Below are 25,908 nucleotides of genomic sequence, written 5' to 3'. Positions count from 1 at the left end.
CGCGCCGCCCCGGGGCGGGACCGCGGCGGGGCCGGGAGGAGCCGCACCTGCCCCGCCATGTCGGGCGAGTGGCTGCGGCGCTGGCGGCGGGGCGGCCCCGCAGAGCGGCCCGGCAGAGCCCCGGCACCGGGCCCGGGCCCGCCGCCCCCCGCCCTGCGCTACCGCCGGCCCAAGTTCCTGCCCGGCGGCGCCGAGGAGGCCCCGCGGGGCGGGCGGGCCGTGAGGGGCGCCGGGCCCGAGCGGGCGCTGCCCTGGGGCGCCGGATACGCCGAGTGAGTGGGGCCGGGAGGGATGAGGGGCGCTCCCGGGTGCCGGTACCGGGGAATAGTGCGGGTTTAGGGGGTGCTGGTACCGGGGAATAGTGCGGGTTTAGGGGGTGTGCAGGGCGCGGGTGGGCTCCGGGGGCTCCTGGGTCGCCCCCCACCTGCCCTTGCTGCGCCCCTCCCCTGCCAGGAGCGGCCGCCCGCAGGCACAGCTCGGCCTCCTGCAGCATCTGCGGGCGAGGGGACAGCGGCTCTCTGCCCCACAGGAGGTGTGAATCCTCCAGCCCCTCCGGGGACACCCCTGCCGGCCGCAGGGCGGTACCAAGTGACCGGGGCAGCCCCGAGAGCAGCACCGCTCTTAACAAAATGTCTTTTAAACAAAGGAAGGGGAACACCACGTTTTTAGAAACTTCTTGGTTTGCTGTTTTAAGTAGCTCAGGCAGAACTTCAATCAGCAGCTGTCCCCACGTCCTGGCCAGACCATGTCACTGCCCCATGGTGTTGGGATGGCACAGCGTGAAATGTAAGGGGAGCACACTCTCATCCAGGGACAAACATTCCCAAGGCTGGAAGGAAAAGCAAGGGTGGTGGTTCTGCAATGCACTGTTTCAACAAGGAAATGGCACGGCTGGGCTGCTGGTTTGGTCTCTGTGTCTTTAGCTGGGCTTTTCTCTGCTGTACATAAATTACTTACTGTTTCCGTCATCAGCAAAGAGATCCTTGAGTTTGAAAAGGGAGCAGGGAGCATGGGGCTGGAAAGGAGAGGCGAGGTGCAGCTGTTTGCTGGGGCTGCAGAGCAGCCAGCACAGCTGGCTGGGAGCAGGAGAGGAGCAGTTTGTCCCCACACCTCACCTCGAGTGTTTGCAGGGTTATCAATGCCGAGAAGTCGCAGTTCAATGAGGACCAAGCAGCCTGCTGTCAGATCTCTGTCCGGAGGAGAGAGCCAGGCCTGGAGGAGGATGAGGAATGGCTGATCCTGTGCTCCACGCAGGTATTGCTCCCAGGCAGGCTGTGCTCACCCTGCTGCCAGCCTTTTGCTGCCACCCAAGGGCGCAGGTTCAGGAAACACAGGATTGCTCCATCAGTCCTACATTCTCATGTGCTGAAACCCTTCCTTGGATGTGTTTAGGGGATCCTTGTACGCTGTGGCCAGAAAATATGTAGCTGTGTCTGTAAATGCCATTTCTGCTTCTGTGGCCCATGACTTGCAACATTTGAGGTCATCCAAGCCCTTGGTGCCCTCACCTTTCCGTCCTCCCTGTGCTTTCAAGGGCCAGTATGTCTTGCCATCACTTGGGCAGCAGCATGAGCTGGGCACACAGAATGCTCTCACCAGACTCTGCCTCACTTCTTGTGAAATGGCCCTACCTCCCCTAATACAGCACATGAGAGTGTGCAAATCCAGATTCTCAGAGCTCAGATAATGGGTCTGGCAGAGCAGCATGTGGGCATCGCTTGAGTTTGAGCTGCATAGGAGATTTACCAGTGGCAGGGAAGGGTAGCTGGGGTGGAAAAGTCAGGCAAAACACATACAGTGGCATTTGTACAACCTCTTCAGCCCCTGTCTTGTCCCTCTTCTTCACAGCAGTTTCTGACTGGTCACTACTGGGCACTGTTTGATGGCCATGGTGGCCCAGATGCTGCCATCATTGCCTCCAACTATTTGCACTACTGCATCAAGCAGAAGCTGGAGGAGATTGTGGGAGGCATCACCGAGGCTCAGCCTCCCATGCACCTCAGTGGACGCTGTGTTTGTGACAGTGACCCCCAGTTCGTGCAGGAGAAGCACATCCATGCAGCAGACTTGGTGGTGGGAGCCCTGGAGAATGCCTTCCAGGAATGTGTGAGTACCCTGTGCAGGGCACCAGACCTGCTGGTCACAGTCTGTCCCTCCCTGAGCCATGGAAGGGCAGGGTCTGCAGTTCTTCTGCTCACCGAGTAGGTGGAACATTGGGCCAAACCTTTAAATGTGCTGAGATCAGTCTGGGTCAGATCCCAAGGCCAGCCTCAGAGTTGTATGTTGGCAGGGCTGACCCAGAGCAAAGCTAGAGTAGCTCTGTGTAATTCTGTAGGGCAGGAAGGTGGCTGTTGTCACACTCATACAGCGTGTACAAGTCTGAGCTCTCCCCGTCATCCTCCTAAAGCCTCCACAGTCCAGGAGCAGCAGCTGTGTAGGCTGTATCGAAGCAACATTGTCTGTTACTTTGTTGGTTTCCTGTGGCCTGTCCACAATCAGTTTTGGTTCTGGATTTCTGCTGGGAGGGATGAGACACTGTGTAAAAAGCAGCAGCCCAGATCACGCCATTCTCCAACTTGTTGAAATCAATAGGATGAAGTCATTGGCCAGGAGATGGAAGCTACGAACCAGACAGGAGGTTGCACTGCTCTGGCTGCCCTTTATTTCCAGGGAAAGTTGTATGTGGCCAATGCTGGGGACAGCAGGTGAGTCATAAAAAAACGGAGAAGCTGCTGAGGATGAAAGCTGAGAGTTAAGCAAGGTTTCCAGCATCTTACTAGTTTCAGCTGGGATAGAGTTCTAGAGAGTACTACTGAAAATCCACTGATGTTTAAGTTGTGCAAGCACTGCTCAGCAACAGTAAGGGATTTTTCAGCTTCTCACTCTACCAGCAAGGAGGTTTGGGGGCACAGGAAGCTGGGAGGGGACACAGCTAGGACAGCTGTGACCCAGGTGATCCCGGGGGCTGTTCCAGACCACATGGAACCATGCTCAGTGTGTGAACTGAGGGGAAGGGTGGCCTGGGACCACTGCTGGTGAAGTGGCTGGGCATCTGTCAGCAGATGGTGAGCAATTGCACTGTATATCAGTTGTTTTCTAATTATTTTCTCATTATGATTTTCCCTCCATTCCTGTCCTAATTTTCTCTCTCAACCCACAGATTTTACTTTCCTTTTTCCCAGTTATCTGCCCCATCCCACTGGGTGTGGTGTTTAGCTGCCAGGTTAAACCACAACTCTGATTTAACCCTACAGATAGTAAATGTGCAGCCCAGCCGTCCCACTTCTGCCTGGCATGGGACCTGTTGGAAGAAAGGTGCTCTTTTGCCTTCTGGAACAGTTTGGGGATTTCAAGGGACTAAAGCTCCCCAGACACAGCATTGGTGTGGTAATGCAGCAGTACACTCAGCCTGGCAGGTGTTTAAAAGTGAAGGGTGATTTCCCTCATTTGGCCCCCCATTCCTCTAACAGTGAGCACTTTCAAACCAGGCAAGCACAATTCTCTTCTGCAACAGTGCAATTGCAATGGAGCTGTTTGAAAACACAGTGGCATTTTTTAACAGTTTTGGGTGTGCAGTTATTCTCTGGCACAGCTGAGCTTTGCCTCTTCCCCCCTGTAGGGCAATTCTTGTCCTGAAGGACAACATTGTGCCCATGAGCAGTGAGTTCACCCCCGAGTCAGAGAGGCAGCGAATCCAGCACTTGGTGAGTGACTCCCTCCGCACATCAGACAATTCAGCTGAAAGTACCCACTGGGCCACAGAGGGCTTGTGGCCAGAGGACCTCCAGCTTTCATTGAGGGCCACTATGTGGCCATAATGTCAGCTGACACTAACCTGGGAGAGCTGGGGTAGAAGTTCAGTCAACAGTCTTTAGTATGGGAGATGTTCATATCCTCATTGGAACGTGCTTTCCCAATTCTGGTCTCCATTCTGCTGCTGGGAGTACCAGTCCTGAGGCAGAAGCAGCTCTGGTGCCCTACTCCACTGAAGCAGAACCTGTCCATGCTTACCCCTCCATTCCCTCCTCCAGGCTTTCCTTTTCCCCAAGCTCCTGGATGGTGAATTCACCCGCTTTGAGTTCCCACGGAGGTTGAAGGGAGATGATGTGGGCCAGAAAGTGCTGTACCGGGATTACTTCATGGAGGGCTGGTGAGTCCCTTCTGCCTGAGGGCAAGGCTGCAGCACAGGGCAGCTCTACCTGCTCACACCGATGGGGAAGTGAAGGGAGAAGGGGCACATCCTGCTAGTGAGAGCAGCAGCACAATGGTAGGGAAGGATGCTGTGAGCAGCTCCCTCCAAAGGACCAGGGCCCTGCAGGGTGGTTAGAAAACAGTCAGGATAGTCCTTCTGGCATCCAGTGCAGTGGGGCTGGTGCAGGTACAAGCTGGGGAGGGAGAGTGAGGATCACCGTGCCCCATCCTCAGAGAGCTGCCTGTGCATGGGGACACTACAAGGGTTCAATCAGAGTCAAAATGCCCTGGCTGGGTTGTACTATCAAGTCAGACAAATCTCAAATCAACAGTGAATTCTCTGTTCCAGGGGGTACAAGACGGTGGAGAAAGCTGACCTCAAGTATCCTCTTGTCCATGGTCATGGGAAGCAGGTAGCTTAATGCTTTACACACTGGGAAGGCACAGGCAAGTCTTCTGGGGATCCTCAGTGTCCCTGTCACTCGTGTCACACTCTGGGGCACTACAGCTGGAGCTCTGCTGTTCTCCAGCACAGCACAGTCCAGATACAGCAGCTCCCTTTGTTGCTTGGCTGGTGCAAGCCAGAGCCCCCTGGAGCACCCTACTCCAGAGTACAGCAGAGCAGACAGCAGCCCTTAGGGAGCCTGCCCTTTCCTCATCTCCCTTTGCACACAGGAACTCGATTCAGATGAGAACTTCATCAGCTCCCACTTGGGACTGTCTCCTTTAGCTCTAGTGCCTTTCCCACAAACTGTCCTCAAGGAAAGGCTGAGAAATGAGCCTGAAAAGGGAAGGAGGTGGGGAGAAGCAGTGTCTGCACCCACCCAGCATCTGTCTGCTGGGGTTGAGCAGAAAGTCCCATCACCTTCCCCAGCTCTACAACCCACATGCCACCCTGTTTAACGAGTCAGTGCAGAACCTCCTTTGTCAGAACAAAGACACCCCCAAACCAACTCCATTTTCTTTCTTGCCACCTCAAACCAAGAGCAGATGTCACCGTGGGCTTCCTGAGGTCTGCAGCATTACCCAGAGCACATGTACTAACTCCAGAGCACACCACGGGCCACATGGAGCCATTCACAGTCAGGCTGTTTCCAGCTCCCATCAGGCCACTCCTCCATCTCCAAAGTCCCCGGAGGCTCTTCTGGGTGATGCGTGGAGAAAGGTCCTAAAGCAACACATAGATCAAGGACAAACCACACATCAGCCATTAAAGGCACCACACCCTGACGTTTCAATCCTGTTTTGCTTTGTTTGGGGCCAGGCTCGCCTGCTGGGGACTCTGGCTGTCTCCCGATGCCTGGGGGATCATCAACTCAAGGTCATTGACACCAACATTGAAGTCAAACCCTTCCTCTCCTGCATTCCTAAGGTCAGTTACAGCACATGGGAATTGTAGGTTGAAATTGTAGGATGGACTTTTACAGACTTAGCACGTCTTTGCATTTCTCCAAGCATCCTAGTCCGAGTGTGTCATCTCTCAGGGCAAGTCTCATCTCCCTGACCCCTCTGTTACATTGCAGGAATTGTCACAGATTTACTCCTCTGCTTTCCAGGTGAATGTATTTGACTTTACTCTGCATGACATTAAGGAAGATGATGTCCTCATCATGGCAACTGATGGTCTTTGGGATGTTCTGTGCAACGATGAGGTGGCCCATGTGGTCAGGAGCTTCCTCGCAGAAAACAGGACAGATCCTCAAAGGTAATACCAGCTTTGCTTTTGTTTTCCCTTCCAAAGAACCTGGTCAGACCTAAAGCAGGCTGAGATCCCACTCTTTCCAGTTCAGCTCTGGCATGACCACTCTTATCTATGACTTTGGAAACTGCCTACTAATCTGTCCCCATCCTAAAGTAACAATTATAAAGCTGATGTCTTAAAAAACCTTATTATCGTGACAACATAATACCACATCTTAATGTTGTACTTAAGGGGAATAGTTGCTATATATATATACATATATATATATATATTGCAGCCCAAGCCTGCATTTTTCTACCCACAGGTTTTCAGAACTGGCCAAGTGCTTGGTATACAGAGCAAGGGGAAAGAAGAGAGGCCACCAGTGGATGCTGGATGACAGCCACGAGGCATCCTATGATGACATATCTGTATTTGTCATCCCACTGCACAACAGGGAAGTGGACTGACTGTCAGGATGACACACAGCATTTCTGTATTCCCTTACTGTGGAGCTATTCAGCATCAGCCTGAGACTGAGGGATTTCTGCTGCACAAGTGTACACTGTCTTCCAGCAAAATCATTTGCAGTGGAACCTGAAATGCACATCCAGCACTTGGTACAGGATGAACGAGATTAGCTCCTTAACAATGTGCAAGAGAAGCACAGTGGGCAACGAATCACTCCCCCTTCTCATTGTTGGACCAAGGAGAACCTGCAAAGGGGGCCATGCAAGCCAAAGGACATTTTTTTCTAAGATCTTTGCGGTACAGTGACACTCAAATCCATATTTCTACTGATCCCTCTCCCTTTTTAATATTGAACAATAAGGATCAATTGAGATCCAGCCAGTCTGAAGAGATGGCTTTTAATCAGAATTGAACTAAGCTGAACTGGATGCATAAGCTAAAGCATCTCTCGTATCCATTTGCTGTAACGTGAGATGTGCTGAAAACCTGGGAGCTGCTGCCAAGACAGCACTGGGCACAGCCGTGCCTGTGGCATGGCAATGCTGGAGCAGTAGCCCAGACCTCTTGAGACAGTTGCCATTTGTAGGCAGCACCACCTCAAACCCAGAGGATGGAGCCAGGTGAAGCTTCACCCTGGTGTACAGAAGCCTCCTGTGAGGCCTTAGTCTTATTTAAGAACACTGAAATGTATTAGTAACACAGTGTACAGATTTCTAACAAATCTAAATCCACACTGGCTGACACTTTATTCAGGTCATTTCTTATAGCAAAGCAGGTTTGGTAGCAGCAGCACTGATGAGAATCAAGGTGTTTCAGTGCATCAGCTGACTGAGTAGAAGAGCTCCAAGTAAAATAAAACCGGTTTGTTGCAATTTGTCTGCAGTGCTGAATCTCAAGCATTTATTCCAGCAGAAACACAGTGCAGCAGACACAGCAGAGTTGTCTGAAACTCTGGGGATCTGCTTCCCAACCTGTTTATTAGCCAGGCAAATTCAGGTCTGGACAAGCTTCCCGAGTCCCCACTTTGGTTTTCATTACTCATTACACAGGTTCCAGGATTCCCTAGAGAAGCAGCCAAACCCAGTGTGTGTTTAAGTTCCACAAGGATGAAAGTCCAAATAAAAGTACTTTGGTTTTTTTTTTTCCCCACGCATCTTACTGTGGTGTTATTCCTGCTGAGGATTTTACACAGATCTGGGCTGGAGGAAAACAGCCTCAGAAAATCACTGGGGAGTTCTTGCTTTTAATTTGCCTTTGCTTGTCACCAGAAACATCCCTTACCAGAAATGCTGCGAGGGCTTGGTGCCAAAAGATATTTCCTGCACTGGGAGGAAAACTCCCCCCAGGAATGGGGCAGCTTTCTCAGCTGTCTGCTTGTGGTTTAAGCAAGGGGTAGAATAAAAACCGTTTCTCTCCAGCTTCACTTTCCTCCCACTCTCTTAAGTTTGACCTGAAAACAATGCACATGAGGATTCACCCATGGTAATGATACTGGCTGCTGTCCTCCCTTCAGTAGCTGTAACACATTTATATGCATTAACTGGAACGATCCAAGATTCCTGTTACTCAAATCCAGTAAATTATTTTCTCATCTTCGTGCTGAGAAAGTGCTCAGCTTTTCCATTCAGACCACGGGCTGCTGTGAACACCTCTTTACCTAGGGCACCAAACTGGTTATGTAGCTGTAGCTGTCACAAGGCTTCCCTATCCTGATACATTTATAGGCAGAAAAAAGCCTCTTAAAATGGGCAGTTTATGGAGGAGTAACCTCAAAATTCCACTACAGAATTTCTGACTCTCCAAAACAAAGTTTTAAAAAATGGATGAGTTTAACATACCCCCTCTAAGAAACCAGCAAGTTGTATCACACTGGACAAAAGCAGAATTTACAACAGTCAGGTGGTCTCTCTACAAAATATTTATTTGTCACAGCCACAACATTGAATTCTCCACATAGGTAGTATTTTGTGACAAAGCATAATTTGACTTTATGTATTTACACTCACTGGCAGATACCACTGAGGAGTCCAACTCCCTATAGCAGCTCACGACCACAGAGACCAATTTCTGAAAGGTTCCTGCCCCTGACCCAAAACCAAGGTGAAGTCTCTTAAAGTGCTAATACAGCCAAGAGGCATTGGAAAAGATACCCTGCTGCTTCCAAATTTGTCACTCAATTGCTCCTGCACCCTCCAAAGCAGGGATTGGGGCACGAATCCAGAACCTGGGAGCTCCAATAAAGTAATAAAAATCTTTCAAGACTGACTTGGAGAATTACACCTGAAATCTATAGGCCAGGCAGACATGCTCAGCCACCAGAGTGCTTACTTAGAGGTGGGCTCTTGAGTCTCATTTCCCCCTTGTTTTGAAAAAAGGTCTTCATCCCAAAGAACATGTCAGATTTGGAGGGGGAATGCTGTTTGCTGCTTGGCCACTCTGTCAGACCTGGGAAGTCTGTTTTTCATCAGATGTGTTTCTCATTAGCTGGCAGCCCCGAAGAATGCAGGAATTCTGGCCCTGAGACTCCTAGAGAAGCACGCAGGAGCTGAAAACTTTATTCACCTTTCCTGTCCAACCATCTGAAACACAATCCTCAAGTTCCCTGACAACACTTGGCACATTCCCCTCTTTTAAAGCCAGATGGAAAGCACTCCATGATAATAACAGATGTCTTTGCCTACGTGGGTGGCAGTGGGCCTGAGAAGGCACTCAGCTGCCACCCTGAACAAAGAACTAGTGCTGTTGTGCATAAGCCTGAACATCTCTCTTCACTCCAGAAAGCCACTGATGTGCTTGTGTATGTATCCTCTTAAACCACTCCTCTGGTTCCCTCTTCCTTCAACATTCCGTGCCACAACATACCATGTTTTACAACACTGCAAGCTGAAGAGAACTGAACAATGACCTCTAGACAAGTGCTCAAAACCACATTAACAAAAAGCTTCTATAGAATAAAAGACTTCCAAATGCTTCCCTGTGAAAAGTAACAAGGAATACGGCCAGAGGCTATGTGTTCCCTTCCTCAGGCAAAAGACTTGAAAAAACCTCAAAGATAATTTACTACTGGACGCTGAAGTTTGACTGTTAAAACACACTACAAACCCCAAGTATCTGTATTTTACAAAGCACTGCAAATACCAACAAAGGTAAAATAGCACCAAGCAGGCTGAAATGCAACACTGCCGAGTTCAAGTGACTGAGGCCCAAGAAAACCACCTTCCTTTGCATGGGATGGTTTTATTTATAGGCGATGGTGGGACAGCACAGGAAGAGGGGTGGCATGAACCTCTCATCTGCATCTCCAGCAGCAGGCCTCTGTGGCAGAGAGAGAAAGCATCCATCAACCTTGCTGGAAGATGGCAAACATATGGCAGAAGTGTGGTTAGAAATGCCCCGTGTGGCAGCACAGATGGAGCACCACGGTGTGAGCCTGCCCCTTGTGGGCAGTGCTCCTGCATTACCACAGGCAAACGCTGCAACTGAACAGAAGCAGCAGCACAGAAATGCTCAGTGCCCATGCCCAGCTCTTAGCACAGCACCTTTCCATGGACAAGGATAGGGAGGGGGGAAAAAAAAAAAAAAAAGCAAGAATAAGAAAAAAACAGAAACAGCTGTTCTACAAGGCATTTACTTTTCCAAAGAGTCATGATGTGAACTGTATACAGCTGAGATGAACTTTGCTGTAACAGGGGAACATCTGGACAACTGACCTAAGGAAAATGCTCCAGCACGACTTGCCAGTATGGAGTGGCACTGGAGAGCAGAGAGAACATGCCCATTACTGTCTTGTCACCATGCCAGCTTTTCATATTTATGAACAGGGAAGCACATGTGACTGGGCAAGGGAAAGAATAGACTTCCCAAGCTGTGACCCAGCACAAACCTGTGTGTTTGTAAAGGCAAGAATACAGTGAACACTACATTTTTACCAGGCCTGTCCCAGCTTGCTAGTGGATGCATTCCATTGAAGCAGCATTTCAGTAAAAAGAAACTGGAACTGGGCTTGAAGACCAGCCTGCCAGCTTTTCTGTGCTACAAGCCCCTGAGGCAGGAGAGCATGTCCCTCCCCATCTCTTTGCAGAGGCATTCCATGGAGCAGGGCCACAGCAAAGCAGAGTCAGCACAGTCATGCCCAAGATTTTTTAAATAGATTTCTGAAGATACCATCTGACAAAGGATGCATTGCTCTTTTGGAGCTGTCACTGGAAACCTGCAGCCCAGTACCAAACTGTGTGATGGACTACCCACACGTTAGTTTTACCAACAAAGGGATACCGGTCTAAGCTTGGTGTGGGATGAATTTCATGGAGCTTATTTACAGATCAGGGGGTGGAAAAATGCATCAGTAAAAGTAAACAGCCTAGACACCTCACATTACTGGCCCACATCGTATTCTTTTATATCTAAAAGTAAAAAAATATGGCCCATTCCCACTGCCCACCCAACCCATGATATTTACAAGTAAGATCAGCCAAGATGGTACATAATGAAGATACACAGGCAGACTGTGCTTTCAGTCTCAGTGTGGTTTCTCCATCTTCCTGCTGACAGACTCCTTTATTGCTTGGGACACTGGCCGGACCTCAGCAGTGCTGTCTACACCTCCAGGATGTTGACACAGCAAACAGCAGGGAGGCTTTGGCAACCTCTGACAGTGGATGAAAGCTGTGCAGTTGCACACTAAATTGCCAAGAAAAAGGATGATAAGATGTATGAGGTACATTCACAGCTACCCACACTTCTGGTGCATGTTCCACTGCAAGAGAATCCAGCATCTGCCGTTGAAAACTGTCAGTGTTCACATTTGGCACAGAAGTACTTGCATCTGTGGACTGCAGTGAAACCAGAGATCCCAGACGTCAAAAACATGCACTTATGGAAAGGAACTGCACGGTCCATGTTGGAACATCAATAGCCTTGTGCACTTAGAGCAGGAAAACACATAATTACAGCTCTAAAAAATGCCACAAACATTTTGTAGATAAAACAGACTTCATGGCTCTAAGAAATCACACTGTCAGTTCCACCTTGGGCTAAAGCCTGCCAGGCATGGACTGGAAGGTAAGAATTTGTAGCATGCTGCTTCTTGAGCGTGCCAGGAGGCCCAGAGGAGCAGTCCTCACAACGGAATGCTGTAGATAAAGGTAAGACATGGAAAATACAGAGGAAGAAGAACACAGTCTGGGAGATGTAGGCAATTCCAAAACTATGCTTGCAAGGACTTGCTGCTGTTAGCAGTTTGGGAGCCATCCGACAGCAGCCACAGTGTAGGAATTAGTCATCAATAGTTGGCAACCAGAAGGCCTACAGAGGAGGAAAGAAAACATTTTTTCATAGCAGAACACAAATCTCTCCTACCCCACCCTGTAGGAGCTGCCACCTTCTGCAAGCATACATGAGAGGCACTGAGCCTTCTCAGATTCATCTCTGCAAGGGTCAGCACCTCATAGAACTCAGAGGAACTTCAAGCCCACTTCCTTACCATATTGGAACATGCACTAGCGAAAGTCATGAATTTTGGATTGAATTGCAGACAGGTTATAGGACCTGTGTGTTTTCCATCTAGGACAGCCACTTTCATCCCACTTTCTCCATTCCAAACATGGATCTTCCCATCCTCCGAACCTGAAGGTAGGAGTGAAAAACAAGATATGCAAAATGCACTGGAGAGGTCAGCAGAGGAAAGGAACAACTTTTTTTTTCAGAACTTTAGAACAGGCAGGTCTCAACTTCATAACACAACCCGTGGAGTTCTCCAAGTGTCACAAGGGCACGTACAAAACATCATAGAGTTAAAACATCTGTATCCAAACAGCAGGTTTGTACCTTGCACTGCAGATGCTCAACTACACAACAGGGTAACACTATGCAGACAAAGATGTTAACTACTCTCACCCAGTAGTACTCTCCACCAGGAAAAGAAAGCTGACATCCCCAGCTGTGGAGGAGAGACCCTGGCCAACCTGCACCAATGTGCAGAGGCCAAGTGCTGGGGAAAGAGTCATTGTTCACACAAGTTCTCAGTTCAGACACAGGTAAATGTCTCACTTAATGGGCACAGAATCAAACCAAAGCCTTTACCATGGAAGGTAACCACATTTCAGTACACTAAGCCAAATATCAGAAGCTCTCCTGGAGATATCGACTCTCCACATTACTATAATGAGACAGGTTTTTCACTTAAAAAAGACATTTTTCAAACTCTGAGGATGAGAACTTCATATTTTTATAATTCAGTTTTGCTTTAGACTAATTTTAAATAGGATTCCTAATAAAAATGCAAAGCATTTTCTTCTGCTTCTGTATTTATGCCTGTAGCCTTTCAGGAAAAAAAAATTAAGAAGCACAAGTTGCAACTGTATGTAAAAACTGAACAGGAATAAGTGGTTTGGAACTTCTACAACTGTTCTAATTTGGAAGAGCACAACAGGAAGGTAAATATGTGCAATAAAGTGCTCTCCAGAGACAAACTAAACAAAAACCACACCCCTCTTCTCTGCAATCAGGAAGTTCTCAGCCAGAACAAAAGAAAAGAAATTTTGCCAAGACCATCACTCATACAGGAAAAATGAGGATCTGGATACCAAATTACCACAAAATTAAACATACTTTATATAACAGCCACAGAACTAAGAACAAAATATAAAGTTCTAGGAAGGGGCAGCACCACACAAGACTTGTGTCCATAGGTCCTGTTGTGCAGCAGGTGACTGTAATGTTCATTTTGGAGTGCCCAAGGTGCAGCACCAGGCTGTATAGGAGTTTCAAGCTGATTTTTGCCACCTGCTTCCCTTGGGAGTCCATCTTGCAGAGGGCCAGGGGAATCATACACTGGGAGCCACCAGGCTGATGCCTACAGCTTCTATCAAAGGTTAAGAGTTTGTTCCACAGACATGGGGATTTACAAGAGCCACATGAACAAACTGCAGCTGCCCCAGAACATCACCAGTGCAGAACACCCCTGAGGATGTACAAACGCACCCAGGCTACAGGACCAGTCACCCAAGCACAAACATGTGCTTTGCTCATCAGGAAACAGGGGATGGCCACAACACAGCCACAGAATGCTGTGAGGCAGCACATGAGGGCATCCTAGCCACAAGGAGAGGTTCACTAACAAACTGTGTGACTGGTCTTCCCACACTACAACAGTTTCCTGGTTTCTTATCTATTTTCAAACAGCATTTACATTTAAGAAAAGAAGAAAAGACTTCTTGCAGGCTTTTTTACATTTCAATCTAACAAAAGAGAACACTGTCACTGCAAAGAAAGCTTACAGCTGCATTGTATTGTTTAAATACACTCTGTTTCCCAACAGATACAGCTTTAGCCCTACATTACACAACTAATTTCAGAGCACTGCAATTCTTGCCAAGAATTCTCTTACCTATCATGATGAACTGAGAGTCTGGTGTGAAAGATGCCTCCAGCGTGACAGCCTTACTATTGTTATAACCCTATGGCACAAAACAGGAGAATATGTAGTAGAGAGTGTATCCACAGCAACCTCACAACCAAAGGGCACCTGCTCCCCAAACTAACACCAAGTTTTCCAGCAAGCAGCACAGGCAGCAGGCTCACCCCAAAGGTGTGCAGGACAGCTCCTTTGAAGGCATCGATGAGCCGAATGAAGCCACCGTTTGTCGAGATGAGGATGAGCTTCCCATCATTGCTGAACTTCAGGCCTGTCCACTCACACGTTCGGTCATATTGCATCTTAAATGTAGCAAACGGCCCCTGCAGAGAGAAAATGAGAAGTGTGAGGAACACTGTGCATTGCTGTTTACAAGAATCTGCTTTTAAACTTAGCACAGGAAAACATTTCAATTTTTTAAAAGAAAATCTTTAGCCCTAAGATAGCAAAAGAAAGTGTCAAGACAAACACGTCACTGCATGTGTAAGTTTCAACATAGGAATCCAGTTTCCAAAACAAAAAAAGAGTGCAATAGGCTCTTTCAATCCAATAGTTTCATACTCTACCACAATCAACAGCACAAATTAAATTCCTAATTGTTTAGGAATAAGTTTTTAAACAAGGCTGCTAGATGAAGTTAGAGAAAGAGTTTGAGTCAGCATCCTCTGAGTTTTGAAAACCATGGACCTAACTATGCTCAGTGCCTATTCAGTTCAGCTGCCCACACCAGTAGTTTCCTTTGAAATTCCCATCCTTTCTGACAGTCCTGGCTCAATCTTTGCCAGTGTTCTTACAGAATAAGCAGCAAGGAAAGAAAGGCCAAAACCTCACAAACAAGAGCCTAAAGTGGAGTTTTGGAGCAGGTTCAAGAGCCAGCACTTTAACATTGGTTTAGAGTGCACCTCAGGATTTGTATCTCTTTCTGTCCATGAGATGTGTGCTTACTGAGAACTCTCTAGATGACAATAAGCTTGAGTACACAAATCCAGTCGCTGAGCACCGAGTTTAGGTTACTTCTTGCAAGATGAAAGCTGTAAGAAGGAATTTTAGGGTACATCACCTTGTCAAAAGAACGGAGATCATAAAGCTTCACCATTTCAGAATTAACTCCAGCAGCAAAAATCAACCCTTCTGGGTCAAAAGAACACACTGGCTTCCCTTGGAGATGCATTAAACCCTAGAAATAGAAATAGCCAGAATTATTTTGTAAGACTGATGCTCGCATTTCTGCTACCACCCTTTGAGTCCACTGTGAGCAGGAAAGCACACTAGGGGTAGAACAAATTAATTCCAATTGTAAATATTGAAGTTTCACAAAGGTTCAGAACTCAGCTTTCTCAACTTCAGGTCATCATACAGGGCTTGCAATTTGCTTCAGTGACAAAGTTTACACCAAAACAAATCAAAACCTCATTCAAGGTGTCATGCACTTCAAAAGTCCCCAGAGAAGGGAGGCTTATATGGCTGTGTTAATAACCATACCAGGCAGCACCATAAAACACTGCTGCAGCACCATAAAACACTGCTGCTGGGATCAACAGCAATGCTCTGCCACTTATGGCTGCACAAGAGGGGGAAAAAATGTACTTTGAAAGCAAGGAAATATCACTGCTGAGCTTTACATGCCTGTCACACCTGCTGGAAGCCAACAGACCTTACATATTAAAATTGATCGGTTACTACCAATGTTTATTTTTAATGTTACCTTTTTCTTAAATCACATAGTAGAAAACACTTGAGAAAATTTGGAAAAAGCCAACAAAATACTTAATTCTCTGTATCCTGACTAGCAGCCTGTGCATGTTAGTCAAACATTTTTATGAACTGTATGCTCATAAACAAGAACACATCTTTGATTAAATCTGTAACATATTTAACAAATTTCTGCCTTTTTCTTTCTTTCTACATTTCTCTCTAGATAAAGTCTAGAGATTTTACTACCTCTCTTCTTCCCCTGTAGGTCAGTTTTCCCTGTGGTCTCTAAGACGAGGAAGTGAGCTCAGCCAATGCTCAGGGCCCTGGGGAGTGTGCCAGCTCTGGTTTCCCGGGAATATTTCCAGGCGGTATGGCTGCCATCTCACGGACCAATTGAAAACTACAAGTAACATTTCCTCAGCCTGTTTCCCGGACCTGGCCGGATGCAGCTTCCAGTTACAAGTCCTAGTTTTACCGTTCTTACAAGTTCAGGCATTAGCATAAATCACAGAATTGTTAATGCACTTACAAACCTATCTCATCTGCAGCAACTTAGAGATGGAGATTCATCCCATGGGAAACCTACACACTGGAGTTAAAGGCATACTCTCAAAAAAAAGCAGAATTAAGATCTGCCAGAAAAGGCTTGGTTTGAAGAATGATAAAAACATTTTGTAAGAAATATAACTCTTTTCTCTCTCTTTCATTTACAGTTCCATCATCTGGAATAAGCAAGAATGGTCTCGGGGAGATGGGGAAATATGAGAGCACAACACTAAGTACCCAGGACAAAACAACTCAGCACCACTAAAGATAGAGATTCTACTTCCAATTTTTCATTCCTGCCACTGCTGACAGTTCTTGTATTTTTCTCAGCCTTTACAAGCCTGCTTCCACTAAAAAAGCATTCCAGCAAAATAAGTAAACAAAAACAAACAGGATTCTGTCTTGCTATCAAGTCAAATCTGCTCACAAACAGTTCTGATGAACAACAGAGTTGATGCAAGGAGGTGGCAGACCATCTAGCTGCTGTTTTACTTTAGATCACCAGTTTCTTCATCAAATTTAATTGCATCAAGGCACCAATTTCAGGCACACACTACAAACACTCAGCTAAGATGAATTCTCAACACAGGAGGGATGCCAGCTCAGAGAGAACATCCCCTGCATAAGATAGCAGCCCGATGAACAAGCTGATGACATCCAGCCCTTCTCTTGTTTCATCAGCTACGGGTGTTATTTCTTGCCCTCCCCAGTGCCTCTCCAGCAGACACACAGGTGAGAGCAAGTGGTGTTACACAATGTAAAACACACACACTGCACAGAGATTCCTGATCCCAGCTCCTTCAGGAAGATGTCAACACTGAATCAAAAGCACACACTTCTGGCAGTATTTTTATTTTGTTACAAACACACATCCATTTTTTATCCTTCCAACTGAAAATTCAACACATTGTACACATGAATTGTATAACCTACCTGACAATTTGGAGAGCGGAGATCCCAAAGTCGAATAGTTTTATCCAGAGATCCAGAAATAAAAGTATCATCCACTGGAGACATTGAAAGAGCAACCACTCTGCAATACAGAACCCGACATACATCAGAGACAAATCAAAGTGAATGGAGCATCACCCACCCCAACAGTTGTGGAAAAACCCATAACTGAACAAAGCAAAAAGCAGCATGAAACAAATGTGATGAAACTCAAGCCCCTTACCATTCTTATTTCAATTTCTCCTGTCCTGTCCCCAAGCCACATCTCACCTTTTTGTGTGCCCCGGGAAATAGCGAATGTATTTGTTGTCATGCAGGGAGAGGTATCGGATTGTGTCTGAAACACAGAGCAACAGTAATCTCACTACAGTGCTTAAGTCTGATCATTTAATTTCAATTAAGACTTTGAAAGAGAATCAAGTTAGAAAAACCAATTCAGTTCTTAAGCAGAACTGAAAATGAGACAATATGAAAAGATACTTCCCACAATCTGAAGTCACGTTACACTTTAAAAACAACTGTCATGTGATTTATGCAAGGTAATTTCAAAGGTGCTAAAATTTAAGTAGCAGCAGGTTTTATTCCCCTGCTCTCACAAAATGGAGAGTATCAAATTTACAGAGTTGATGCTACCACTTTGCATTGCTTTGCAGCACGAATATTGCTCTCTTTCCTACATACACATTCAGCAAACAAATCTCCAGCTAAGCAGTACACACAGGAAATGTACAAATTCTGGCACTCAGCTGAAGATAAAACCATAATTTCAAAGCCAAGACAAGATCATTAAAAAACAGCAAATCCCTCTTCTTTTTGTTTAATCTGACAATCAACAGCTTTACATTTTCTCTGCACTAAGCTCTAAGAAGAGGACAGAGTAATCTAAAGCTTAGTGTACTTCAAGCAACCTTAAACATAAATTGAATAGATGAGAGCAGCAGCACAACATTTCTCAAGTGCCAATTTTATCCTGAGTATAGGTGAATGTACAAAGAGTAGCCCACAATTCTGGAAGATGCTGTTGAAACTTCCTGCCCAAAATTAAAAGAAATCCTTCTAAGAGGAAACAATTATTAAAAGACAAAAGCCACTTTTTAATCTTCATGTGCAGACTCTGTACAACTGGAACAAAAAGTCCTGCTGAGGGTCAAGGACATTTTTACTTTTGACTCATAAGAACATGTGCCAAGAGGATGCAACATGTACTGGGTGTTTTGACAGTCAGAGGGGCTGCTATGTTCAGAATGTTTTGAAAGGCTCATTCAGCAAAAGTTTCTATCTGTGAAAAAATTATGAAGTTCTCATTTTTGCCCGAGGTTGTTCATCAAGCTGAGATCAGAAGTCTAAACCACCCTCCAGTATTTGACAAGCAAAGTGAAGCTGACTGAACAAGCTGGAAATGTGGCACTGCTGACAGACAGATCTGAAAAGCTCTAAGTGACCTGAGGTGGTAATCCAAAATATAAATCCCTAACACCAGTTGGTTCCGTTGGGTAGAATCAACATGCTTCAAACTTGCTGTTAAGACTCATCTCTAGTTTTTCCTGCAAGAACTGTCATTACCTGATCTCCGAAGTATCCATGCAGAATTCCATCCTCCTTTGCTAAAGAGGAAGCACTGGGGAATTGTGCTGATCCTCACTGCTGGCAGTGCTCTGTCCCAGGCAAGGCAGTGGCCTGTACAGTTATCTCCTGTACCGGGTGGTATCATAGACCCTCAAACTGTACAAACTACTACCTCAGCCTGGAATCAGGCAACAGGAAACAAGTCCAGAGGTCTTGAGGAAATCTTCACAAGTAGATTGGTAGCAATTCAACAGGAAAAATGCTTGGAAACAAGCACCAGCATTCCTATAGCATGTTCCTGAGGTAATTTTCCCTCCCAATACCTGCCAAACAGGTTAATACAATGCACCTTGCCCATGACCACGTGCATTAGGGACTACAGACTACCTGGACTCCTGCAGAACACACAGTTGGTTTATTAAGGTTATAATTTGTAACAGTAACAAGCATTCCCACATTCTCTCTTTTTTTTTTACTTCTGATTAAGTGTTCACCATAATGCTACCCTGCAGCAGGAAGACTTAAGGCTTAGCAGTGCTTAAAAACAAAAACTCAGTACCCAAAAAGGCATTAAAATGCTTCATTATATTGTTAATTAAATAACAGCCAAATAAAAAATGTGACATATAGTAATAACATAATTAGAAAAATAAGTAGGTTCTGAAACAGAATAAAAAGGCATGTGCTTCCTGTGACACTTTTAATCTTTTACACCATTAAATCCAATTCTAGTGGAGACTTCCTTGTTCCTCTAGTTTCAGGCTCAGCTTGTTCTAGTTTAGCCTGACTTCCTAACAACCTTCATCTTCTGTAAATTCACAGCCTTTGCAATTCCTTTAGTAGCCCAGCACAAATCACAAGGCATCAGCATCTCTACTGTTAAGTTTCATCTCTGCAAAGGAAAAACCAACCCAAAACCTCTACCACAGAAATTATGAGTCTACAGGTACAATATTAAAATCCATTTCTGAAGTGCTGTGCTAAGAGACTTGGCCTTTGCAAAATTCTCAGACATTGACTACAACAAACAAAACCAAGACTGAGCTCTGTGAGCCCTCCAGGCTTGGCTGGTGATCTGTTTAGGTACCTGAAGCTCCTGCCCTCCCTTCCTCTGCAGCTGAGCTGTGTGAACCAGTCAGAGCTATGGCATTTGGCCCAGCTGCTCCTTCCACCTCACTCACACGTAAGAAATGAAGGTGCAGAGGCTGATGACAGCACTGATACCAACACCAGCTGAACAGCAGAATCCAAGTTTTATCTCCCTAACAATGTTTATTCCTCAGTTATTGCAGCAGTGAATGAAACATGAGTAAGGAAGCTCAAGGGACTAGTACCAAGCTGTGCATTAGTGTTGGACATTAATTCCCTCCTCTGCCTCTGACAGAGTTCTCATCACTGAAGAGTTATTAAAACTTTTTCCCAAATCTTTAGCACTAATAATCCAGACATGTAGTGCAACACATGCTCCACTCCAGTGGATCACTTACCATCTATTTTATTGGAGCTGTACACAACAGTGTTGGCAGCATGTGTGTATCTGATGAGGTCCACTCCATATTTCTTACTGTACAGGGTCCTCTTTGGTCTGTCAGGAGAAAGCAGAAATAATTGCACTCTCTGCAACAAAAATCACAAAACTCACATCAACAAGGCCTGTTCCCACTCAAGCATTACATGACTGCTTCAAGAAGTCAGATGTTTTTATACAAAGAAAAGCTTTTGTATATGATTTTTAAACAAGCATCTTGTTGTTTCTCCAAGACAGTCCCTAGGCTCGAGGAGTTCTCTGTAACACCGGTAAAATGCACGTGTCTCCTCCAAAAATTCCTTTCCCTATGACATCTACTGCAAAAAGAAAAGGAGGAGCTAACATAATGAGTAGAGCAAGCAGCATTGCCTTACTGTGCCCTTGCCCATTCAAATCTGCTACTTATTTTAAAATGAGTATAATTTATCTTTGTTACTTCAAAACCTAGAACGGGGAGTCTCATTCACGGGTATTAACCCAAACACACCTATATGCCAGTCATCTATAACAGACATAGTAGCACAGGGACTTTTCCAAACCACTGCAAAATTATACTTGTATCCAATCTTAAGGCAAGAAACTCAATTTTAACAGTTTGCAACAGAATGAAAAGCACTCTAGTGAGAGTGAACACAACCTACAGAACTGGGTTTGGGGGGGTCTGGTAAGCAGGTAATGCACTGCAGTACTAGAAATTTAAACTGCAGAGGTAGCTTAGAAGCAGCAGGCTAATAAGGGTTACTCACGGCAGTGGTGCCTGTTTGAGCAGTGCAAGGTCTCCACCACCCTCCTTCCCCTTTCATCCCCAACTGAGGGAGTATGAAGGTTTCAGAGCTGGACAGTCGACCAACGAAGGTACTGATCAACACCAGAAATACCATCTCTTCTGGGAGTTATTTTTAATCCAGAAATTCATAACTCTGGTTATTACACAGGCCCACAAAACATTTTACCCACGCAAGCAAAGACAACAGCATGGGAACGGAAACAAACAGCAGGAGCAGTCGAAACCAATACTGCTGCCAAGAGAAAAGTTTGTCAGACTACACCCTCAGGCAAGGTATTCCTATTACACTGGACTTTTTCCTTTCTTCCTTAGCCTCAACCTGACACACCCAAACAAGAGCACAAGTTGGAGACTTTTCATATCAGAACAAAAACACACATTCATTCTTAAATATCAATTCTCAAATAGCAGAAGCCATAGGGCTTTGACCTCAAACACACTTGCTGGGGACAAGCTCCCATGAAGTGAAAGCAAATAGAGCAAGTGCAGTGAAAAGCCAAACACCACCTGTACCACAGACCAAATTTCTTCCCCAGTTCCTCCTGCAGATTTTAAAATCGTTCTTCAGATCCACACATGCCAAACACTGAAAAAAACCACATCTAATTTAAATTCTGACACACTCTAACATTATGCATGATATACTTCCCCACACTGCATTCTGAAGTTACCTCAGCTATGCCATTGACCAGCCTGGTGGGAATAAAACCCAACAATGAACCAAGAAAAAAAAAACAATCTCAAAATACATTATATATATTAGACTCTCCCATGCCTAGTCTGGCTTTTCCTTTTCTATTACAAGTTTAAACCTTAGAAGATCTATTTAGAATAAATTAATATATAAAGAGGCAATAAAGATCAACAGACAGCCAAAGGCACATTTACCAAAAAGATGGAAAAAGAGTTCTGTGTTCAAGAAAGGTGAAGGTTTCATGTAAACTGATACAAACAGAAGTGTGTCACTGCACCTAGGACCTGCTGCCAGTCAACCATTTTCAACACAAACAAGAAAACTAAGTACTTTTTAACAACAAATCACAATCACTAAACAATTCCAAGGTCAAGGTCAATCTATCCAGCCCACCTACAAACAAAGCAATATCGACAAAGGAAAATACAAGATCTCAGTCAAATCTGCTACAAAGATGAAACAAAACACAGGCAAAATCTGTATTATCATCCATGCCTTGGTTTGAATCACTGCTGCTACGGGTGAAACATCACCCACAACCAGGAATGTGGATGTGCCCAGCAAACACCACAGCTAAGCAGGAGTCCAGATCCATCCCTTTACTTCTATCAATAACACACAATTGATATACACTAAAATACAAACTAAACCTTTATTAGAGCACCATTCTGTCATAGCAGGGTCATCAATGTGCAGCTGTTCCCAGACTCAGGGATTGCTGTACATCCCAACACACAACTGTCCTGCAAGTTTTCACAATCCTTCCTTAAGCCTAGACTCCAGTGAGCCTCTTAGTTATGCTTCTGAGCCAGCCTACTGTGAAGGGATTTGGTTAAAAATTTAAGAACAATTTAGTTGCTTGCATAATTTGGAATAGAGGTGGAATCTCTGGACCAAAATTATTGGATGCTCATGTCAGTTGCCTAAGCCCAGAACAATACATGTTAAGGAGATAATCTTGTCCTGTCAGCCCCTGGCTACACAGCGCTGTTTCAACTGTCCTGAAACTGTCAGAAGCTGAAGTTCACCAAGATGGCGTTGGACACACTCTCATAGAGCTCTACAACTCATTTTGGTGTGGCAAAACAAACCAAATTAGGGGAGGATATTCCTAAAGTACAACCAAACAGCTACATTTTAATTCTACCAGCAGAACTGCATATTAACAGAGGATACACACCAAATTTTCCCACTTCTACACTGGGAAAGGCATTACTTTTCAGCTCATTTGATGAAGTAGGGTATCCTACACTGAACCCCAGAAAGTAGGACATTTAGTTTTCTCCTGGCCGTTATATCCAAGAAGGTGAGAGTTCCATGCTCTTGAAATTGTGATTTATAAGGAAAAATAAACCAACTACAAGCCTGAAACTGCCACAGCAATCAATGATCATTCAGAGACCTGAAATATCATCTTTGCATGAATTTCCAGTGACAAAGTAATTCAAAGCCAAACTTTCCAGGTTAGAGAACAAGTGTGTCCTGCATCCCTAGCTACCCCTAAAAATCACAGCTACACTTTTAAGCTAGTTGATAGTGCATGAGAAGCTTTCAAATATTTAAAATTTTATAACCACTAGAGAACTGCATCCTGACAAGGAAGTTACCTTGAAACTACTCTCATTGCCCTGCAGCATTGCAGTAGAGGACCACTGATCTACATTTAACTTAATTAAAGCAATCCCTCTGACTATAAAGCACACCAGGATTAGATGGAGATTCGAATGAAAAGGCCAAATGCCTTCCAACTCGTCAAACTATCCTTTACAGTTTGAAAGGGGAAGAGCAATCAATACCATCTGCAATAACATCAGCCCTGCTACTACCGTATATAATTCAGATCTGGGATTCAATCCATGGCACAGTCCATATGTACAGTTATCTCTTCTTACATAAATAAAAATTAAATATTTTCAGATCAGAGTTCATTGTAGTAGATGGGGAACACCAACAACTTTAATGTATAAAGCAATCAAATTACAGAGAAGCCTAAAATAATACATAATAGGTATGCCACAAAATTAAGAGAATATGCAGGAGGCAGTCTTTCCCCACAGTAAGTATGATACCTTGGCCTTCTTGGAAAAGCAGGAGGGTTAGGAATATCCAGTTTACTAGAAAATATATACAACCGTGAAATATCTCTGTCTTGACACTCTCAAGCCATTTCTTTTTCATTCCCACATTACCCTGACCCTTCTATTCCCTGCCCTATAATACACACACTTGTTTTCTTCTCACGTTCTGTGTGGATGTGATACTTCTCAGTCCTGACTTTACAAAAAAAACCAAAAACAACCAACAATCAGAACTACCTCTCTACACCAATAAGCGCCTGTAACATTAAAATCGGAAGGAATTTAAAGCAGACAAATGCACACTTGTACAGAGAAAGAATTTAATGGCATAATGACACCATTTGGCTCAAATTGTTCCAACTCTAATAGACTCCAAACGTCCTTGGTGTAGGTTTCCAACAGGAGCACCAGATCTCAAGTGTTCTGCAAATTTCTGAGAGTTTATCCGAAAAAAAAGATGAGCACGATGCCACCAATGGCAGAAGAAAGATAAAACCGGACAGTTAAGTGAGAAACAGAAATACACCCTCAACTCACTACCCTTAGGTAACAGAAATCAATCAACACCTTGGTTAATTACATCTAAACTAAGACAATATTTGAAGACACAAGTAAATCACACATATTTTAACTGTGCTTTATAGATAAGGACACGACTAGAGAAAATGATTTAAAACACAGAGGACCACATTTGCCTCTGGTGATCCAAGGCATCACTTAGGAACTGGGTTTTATGGAAAACACCATCAGGTTTTTAGAATTTGTAGCGATACATGCCACAACATCTGGACCTTTAGGCTTAAAGCATTTAGCCAAGAAGTTACACTCAAATGAGGCATTAAAAGGGCACATCTGCACATTGCTCACAATCTCGTCTGTATTAATTAGTGAGACCTGAGCCCAGAGAAGGCCGAGAAGTCAGTTCCATACCTGCAGCAGTCGCGAGCGCTGGAAATGTGACCAGACTGAGCCCTTCAGGCTTAGCAACTGTTTGGCTCTCACAGAACTTTTGCTTACACTTAGGAAATTGTCTCCAGCCTACCAAGATAACAAGCATATCCGTAGAGCAGGCAAATTCACGCTACTGCCATCAGTGCGGCTGAGATTCTACTGACAAGCCTAGGCTAAAGAAGAACCGGAGAGAAGCTAAAGCTAAAGCTGAGCGGCGAGATCTGCGGGCAGAGCTCGTTCCCAAAGGCCACCGTGGGCAGTCCCCACGGCCCCTCACATCCCCGTGCCCGAGACGTTGCCCCAGACCCCGAAGGCCGCAGCCCTCAGCCCCGCCACTCACTTGCCCTCCTGGCAGTCATAGAGAACGATGGAGTCATCGTCGCTGCTGGAGATGACGGTCTCGCCGTTGGGGCTGAAGTCGAAGCAGTTGATCTTGTCCGAGTTCTCGCGGAAGACCTTAGCCACGCGGAAGCTCCGCAGCACGTTGTCCGTCAGCTTCATCCCGCCCGCCGGGCCGCGCAGAGCGAGGGCGGCGGCGGCGGCGCTGAGGGCAGCCGGGCGGGGCTCCGGGCGGTGGCGGGAACGGCCGGGCCGGGCCGGGCCGGGCGGGGCGGGACGGTGAGGTGGGGTGAAGGGCCGTGGAGGGCGGCGGAGGGCGGTGGGCTCGGCGGGCTCGGCGCGGTCAGGCCGCGGAGAGGCGGCTCCCCCTCATTGTGTCCGCCATCTTGCGGCTCCGGCGGGGCCGCGCGGGACACCCTGGGAACGGAGGGGTGGTGAGGGGGGCGTGCGCACGGGGTGCTGGGACGGGGAGGGCGGGGTGGCACATGTCCGGTGGCCATATTGAGTGTGGCAGGAACGGCAGAAAGGGCTGTGCGCTCCCGGCCCACCGTGATTGTCAGCGTCTGTCACCGTCCCCGCCGCTCCCGGCGCCCGAGGTGGGAAGGGGCCGGGCAGGGCAGGGCCGAGCAGCTGTGGCAGGGCCGGGGTTCATTACTAGTCCTTTAGGCACCCGCCTATTGAGGAGTGGAGGGCATGACGTCATCCTGTAGAACGGGCAATGGCTTCGCGCCGGCGGGACGCGTCACTTCCGGTGCCGAGCAGGGTGGGCGCGCTCGCGTTGCTCCGGGCCGTGAGGGGCCGCGGGAACCTGGGGTCATCCCCGCGCGGATATTCCCCATATTATGTCGATTTAAGGCGTTTTACGGAGTTTCCAGTGGAAACTAGAGAGCAATGCGCTGGTCGGCAGCCGGCTGAACACGAGCCCAGGCGTGCCTGGGTGGCCAAGAGGGCCAGTGGCACCTGGCCTGTACCAACAATAGTGTGGCCAGCAGGACCAGGGCACTGATTGTCTCCCT

At 46.2% G+C, this 25,908-nt stretch overlaps 2 protein-coding genes across 4 annotated transcripts; one reads left to right on the top strand and one right to left on the bottom strand.

The window, feature by feature from the left end:
• Positions 1-42: 42 nt before the first annotated feature.
• On the top strand, positions 43-7,488 carry PPM1M (protein phosphatase, Mg2+/Mn2+ dependent 1M). 3 transcript variants are annotated; one of them, XM_014869634.2, is made up of 10 exons: positions 43-272; positions 1,131-1,254; positions 1,852-2,106; positions 2,593-2,705; positions 3,620-3,704; positions 4,032-4,150; positions 4,541-4,604; positions 5,456-5,563; positions 5,748-5,896; positions 6,198-7,488. In XM_014869634.2, the coding sequence occupies exons 1-10, from the start codon at positions 58-60 to the stop codon at positions 6,340-6,342; spliced, it is 1,377 nt and encodes a 458-aa protein (XP_014725120.2). In that variant the 5' UTR covers positions 43-57; the 3' UTR covers positions 6,343-7,488. The 3 variants fall into 3 exon arrangements, with proteins under 3 accessions (XP_014725120.2, XP_014725121.2, XP_088027689.1); XM_014869635.2 differs by having other exon boundaries at positions 49-272; positions 1,849-2,106; XM_088171563.1 differs by lacking the exons at positions 2,593-2,705; positions 3,620-3,704 and having other exon boundaries at positions 49-272; positions 1,849-2,106; positions 6,198-6,491.
• Positions 7,489-8,241: 753 nt separating this feature from the next.
• On the bottom strand, positions 8,242-25,325 carry WDR82 (WD repeat domain 82). Its single transcript, XM_014869636.2, has 9 exons — positions 24,894-25,325; positions 20,003-20,100; positions 17,220-17,286; positions 16,932-17,031; positions 14,818-14,934; positions 13,925-14,080; positions 13,731-13,800; positions 11,826-11,968; positions 8,242-11,647 (listed from the first exon to the last, which is right to left on the bottom strand). The coding sequence occupies exons 1-9, from the start codon at positions 25,052-25,054 to the stop codon at positions 11,618-11,620; spliced, it is 942 nt and encodes a 313-aa protein (XP_014725122.1). The 5' UTR covers positions 25,055-25,325; the 3' UTR covers positions 8,242-11,617.
• Positions 25,326-25,908: the final 583 nt, after the last annotated feature.

This window comes from Sturnus vulgaris, chromosome 11 (assembly GCF_052056855.1).
Source record: "Sturnus vulgaris isolate bStuVul1 chromosome 11, bStuVul1.hap1, whole genome shotgun sequence".
Classification (NCBI taxonomy): domain Eukaryota; kingdom Metazoa; phylum Chordata; class Aves; order Passeriformes; family Sturnidae; genus Sturnus; species Sturnus vulgaris.
The sequence above is the reverse complement of the archived record's forward strand: the minus strand, read 5'-3'. Positions and strand labels throughout refer to the sequence as shown.

Coding starts and splice junctions, on each gene's coding strand:
- PPM1M (XM_014869635.2), top strand. CDS start 58: ATGTCGGGCGAGTGGCTGCGGCGCTGGCGGCGGGGCGGCCCCGCAGAG. Junction 2,706..3,619: donor GCCAATGCTGGGGACAGCAG/GTGAGTCATAAA, acceptor TCCCCCCTGTAG/GGCAATTCTTGTCCTGAAGG. Junction 5,564..5,747: donor TCCTCTCCTGCATTCCTAAG/GTCAGTTACAGC, acceptor TCTGCTTTCCAG/GTGAATGTATTTGACTTTAC.
- WDR82 (XM_014869636.2), bottom strand. CDS start 25,054: ATGAAGCTGACGGACAACGTGCTGCGGAGCTTCCGCGTGGCTAAGGTC. Junction 14,081..14,817: donor ATCTCCGTTCTTTTGACAAG/GTGATGTACCCT, acceptor TTCTCTCTGCAG/GGGCCGTTTGCTACATTTAA. Junction 11,648..11,825: donor CTAGTGCATGTTCCAATATG/GTAAGGAAGTGG, acceptor CCTCCTCTGTAG/GCCTTCTGGTTGCCAACTAT.